The sequence below is a fragment of the Galeopterus variegatus genome, unplaced genomic scaffold (assembly GCF_000696425.1).
Source record: "Galeopterus variegatus unplaced genomic scaffold, G_variegatus-3.0.2 Scaffold4813, whole genome shotgun sequence".
Taxonomy (NCBI): domain Eukaryota; kingdom Metazoa; phylum Chordata; class Mammalia; order Dermoptera; family Cynocephalidae; genus Galeopterus; species Galeopterus variegatus.
In genome coordinates, this window is record NW_007730924.1 from 21,212 (window position 1) to 25,407 (window position 4,196).

Sequence of the window (4,196 nt, forward strand, 5' to 3'; positions counted from 1 at the left end):
AAAAAAAAAAAAAAAAAAAAAAAAAAAAAAAAAAGAAGTCTCCAGGGTACCTCTCTCTAATCTTACCCTTCTCTCTTCACCCCAGAGGCATCCACTGTCCTGAACTTGGGGTTGTTTATTCCCGTGCAAGTTTTTATTCTTTTGCATAGCAGTAAACATATTTTTCTATGACTTGTTTTTCTCATCACTACTTGTGAGATTTATCCATCTTGTCACCAGTTCATTCATTTTTCACTGCTGTATTAACACACTACGGCCCATGGGCTGAATTTTGTTCCACCACCTGCTTTTATAAATAAAGTTTTATTGCAACACAGCCATGTTTATAGATTGTCTATAGCTGCTTTGCTTTACAATGGCTGAGTTGAGTTGTAACAACAGAGATGAAGACCAACTGTCTAGCAAAACTTAAAATATTTACTCTCTGGTCCTTTACAGAAAAACTTAGTCAACCCCTGCTATAGAGTTTCCATTGTAACAATAACATACTGTTATCTGTTCTCCTGTAGGTTAACATTTGGGCCATTTCTAATTTTTTTTTTTTTAATTTTACAAATATTGGCTTCAGTGAACATTTCTGTTTGTTCAAGAATCTCTCTAGAGTATATAGGTGGAAGTGAAATTACTGGGCCGTAAGGTATGTGCACCTTGAACTTTATTAGATGTTTGGTCTCCTAGGTGGACCTACCAATTTGCACCCCCACTTGTAGTCCATGAGACTTCCTCTCCCTCCTCATCCTTGCCAACAGCCTGGTATTTTAAAACCTTAAGTTTGGTGAGTCTGATGTATGTAAAGTGACACTTCATTACTGGTGATGGTACACATTTTTTTCAGAGTTTTTGACCATTTGCCATTCCTCTTATTTGAATTACCCGATTACATCTTTTGCCCATTTTTCTATTGAGTTGTCTTTTTCTTTTTGATTTGCAAGAGTTCTTTACATATTCTGGCTACTAGACTTTTTGGTTATATGCATTAATACTAGTCTGTGTCTTGGTTTTCAAACATACATACATATCCACACACATATATAGTATGTATGTATACACACATACACACACACAAATGAGTTTTTCTCTTGGGAAGATTTGTGAGGTTGAAAGGGTCTAAGGCTGAAGAAAAGGTAAGCAGATGACAGCAGTCTCAGCAAGGAGGATTGACACAGCTTTCCCCATTGGGACGTTTACATAAGCCTGCGACTGCCCCAGCATGGAGCAGTGAGAGTGCCTTTCTGAGACTGTCCGTTTGGGTGAGCTGATTGTTACTGACTGCATAGACGTGACCCACAAGGTCCCAGGGAAGCCAAAGGACACTGTAGTGGGATGCTCATGGGCAGAAGGGTTTGGAGGGCCGCCTTGGACAAAAGCCAAATGTACTTCGTGGTTTTGGGTTTCCCCATTTTGGTTTTGGCTGAAGGCAGACTTTGGTTTCATCCGGATCAAGTTGAGCCATTCTCTGGCCCACAGGGATTTAAATAATTAAACCTTTCATTTTCAGGCCAGACTACTTTTGTTTAACTTTACACTGTTCCATCATTCTCAAAATTGAGAGCACTGGCTTCTCCCATTCCTCTTCCTCTGCCGACCTTTCAAATCAGACTTGCTGGGCTGAATAGTTACCAAAAAAAAAAAAAAAAAAAGTCTGCAGTCCTTTAGGTTTACATAATCTTGTGATTTTTACCAAGTCCTTGCAGCCGTGATCTCCGTGTGTCTTAATAATAGCTTGGTGAGGCACATGGAGAAGATAGATTACACTGCCATCTTGTAGTTGGGGACCACTGAGATGCTGGAGTGACTTGCTCCTGATGCCATAGCAATCTCCTGTGCTGGGCCTGGTGTCTGTTCCAGGGCTGTTCTCACTGCATGCAGGCTCAGTTCATTACCCAAGATCCAGGATGACCTGTCTTCATCATTACCAATCTCTCTCCTAGTGGGAGGGCCACGTGGTGTGAGGCCAAGACAGACAGAACTTGGGGAACGAGTATAACATTCCCTGAGCCTGTGCTGCATGTCACACCTGGCACTGTACACTTTCTCATGTCATCTCACTTGATACTTCAATTAATGCTGTAAGTAGCAGGATCAGCTTCATGGGCTATGATGGGTGCAGTCATACATGGCCCGTGCTTTGCTCAGAAGGTGCCACACTTGATTTAATGCTGTGCTCTTGCCGTCTTGAATGTTTTAATAATTTTTAAACAGTCGACCCACATTTTCAGTTTGCCCTGGACCTTGCAAATTATGTAGCTGGTCCTGTACTCAGTTAAAGCAACTGAGGCTCAGAGAGGTGAAGTAATTTGCCCAAGACTACACAGCTAATAAATGGCAGAGCTGGGATTGGAGTAATTTCTACTTGGCTGCTTCATTTATTGAAAACAGAGCCCTGGAATGAGCCTTGTTTGAAATGCACTGAAAGAACGGGGAAGTAAGATCAGTTGTACCACAGAAATACTGATTTTCTGTGGAGATTTGCTTATGTGTTGTTAAGTAGTTTTGTGTTGACCTCACGTGGGCCACTGCCACCCTTTTCCTTGAGGGGAGGTCTCCGATCTGTCATTTCTTTTGAGGTTCCTGGAAATGCCTAGAACAGGGAGCCTCATGGAGGAGCTGCTCAGGACATGGTCACTGCCCAGCTGTGTTAATGGGCTTTTTTGGTTACAAAGAAGAAATCGAGACTCCTCAGTGTATTTTAGTGAGTCATAAAGAATAAGTGAGGAATTAAAAGGCTGATCTATAGCTAGGGTACCGGAAGGATCCTAAATAGCTCTTGGAGCAGATCATGTGATCACGTTCTGGGTGGCTGAAGTTCATGGCTCCCCGACTCAGCCACTACTCCTTCTGGGTTTGCTTTTCTCTATGTGTCTCCTGTGCCACAAACCTTTCCACTCTCAAGTCTCCTAGGAAAGTGTCCTGCTATTCAGGCTTTGCCCCAGACCCCTCAGAGGCTGCTGACCATTGAGGGTGAGGCATTGACCTCTGGCCATGGTGATGTGGTTGCAGGGAACCAGCATGGTGGCTTGGAAGAAGGAACTTTTAGAACAAGGTAGAGTAAGTTTTGTCCTGTCCAGGTCACTGGCTGGTCAGTCTCAGGATGGGCTTTGAGTCTGCCATTGTAGAGGATGAGCTCACTGCTTCAAGAGTGGGACATACCCTTGGCTGGAGAAGTTTTCGGGGTCCCCAAGGGGACTCACTGGCCTCCCTGGTGATCTGCTCTGTTTTCCCTTTGACAGCAGCAAATCCCCTGCTCTGCTCCACTGCCCGCTACCACTGTAAGAACGGCCTGTGCATTGACAAGAGCTTCATCTGCGATGGGCAAAATAACTGTCAAGACAACAGTGACGAGGAAAGCTGTGAAAGTTCTCAAGGTAGGAGCCTCTAAAAAATAATTGCAACACACACCCACAGTAACACTGAGAAAAACACCGAAAGGAAGAAATCAACACCCATACCACCTCCAAACACAACAGCTCTGTTCAATTTTGCACTTGGCCTTGCAGCCCTTGCATGGGTAGATGCACGTGTTTTACGTGGTTGTAACCATAATGCACCTGTCATTATGTATTTTTGTATTGCTCATGCATTCAATATCATATGCACAGTTTTTTCTTCAAAATAGTCATTTGCCCCAGTTGTGTTACATACTGTTGTGTGGCGCTGCTGTAGTTTTCTAAGTTGTTGCATTGTTGGGGCCATCTGGGCTGTTTCTCTTCATTGAATTACTTCTCGAGGATGAATTCCACAGAGCAGGCCGCCTGCACAGGTCATAGCTACATCTCACCATACGGCTATTGAATTTTTTTTTTTAAGTTTATATTGCTGCTGGCATTGTCTGCGCATGTCAGTTTTACTATAATATCACAGATATTCACTGCTGTTCTATTTTTTCCAGTTTTGCTAATTTAGTAGTCATAGAATGATAGCCTCCCCAAATGCTTTAATTTGCAATTCTCTGATTATGAGCAGAGTTAACATTCCCCCCTTGTGCTTGTTTACTGCTTTGTTTTTTGTGATTTGCTGCTTGTTTCAGTGCTCTTGATTTCGGAGCTCTTTTATCAAAACTGAGCTTTGTTAGGAAACCTGGGAAGGACACAGTGGGGCAATGTCGTATCCTCCCCTGTTAAAACTGACCAGGGGTACTTTTTGGCTCTTTTTAAGTAAACATGTATTTCTTCAGTGATTACAAAGAAATACAAAGA

General features: G+C 42.8%; 1 protein-coding gene across 1 annotated transcript in view; it reads left to right on the top strand.

The window, feature by feature from the left end:
* Window positions 1-4,196, top strand: part of LDLRAD3 (low density lipoprotein receptor class A domain containing 3) — a gene marked incomplete at its 5' end in the record, with an annotated part of 141,197 nt that overhangs the window by 17,476 nt on the left and 119,525 nt on the right. Inside the window, one exon of the mRNA XM_008588419.1 lies at window positions 3,231-3,365. Within this exon, the coding sequence (XP_008586641.1) occupies window positions 3,231-3,365 (135 nt within the window). The remainder of the gene's footprint in view (window positions 1-3,230; window positions 3,366-4,196) is intronic.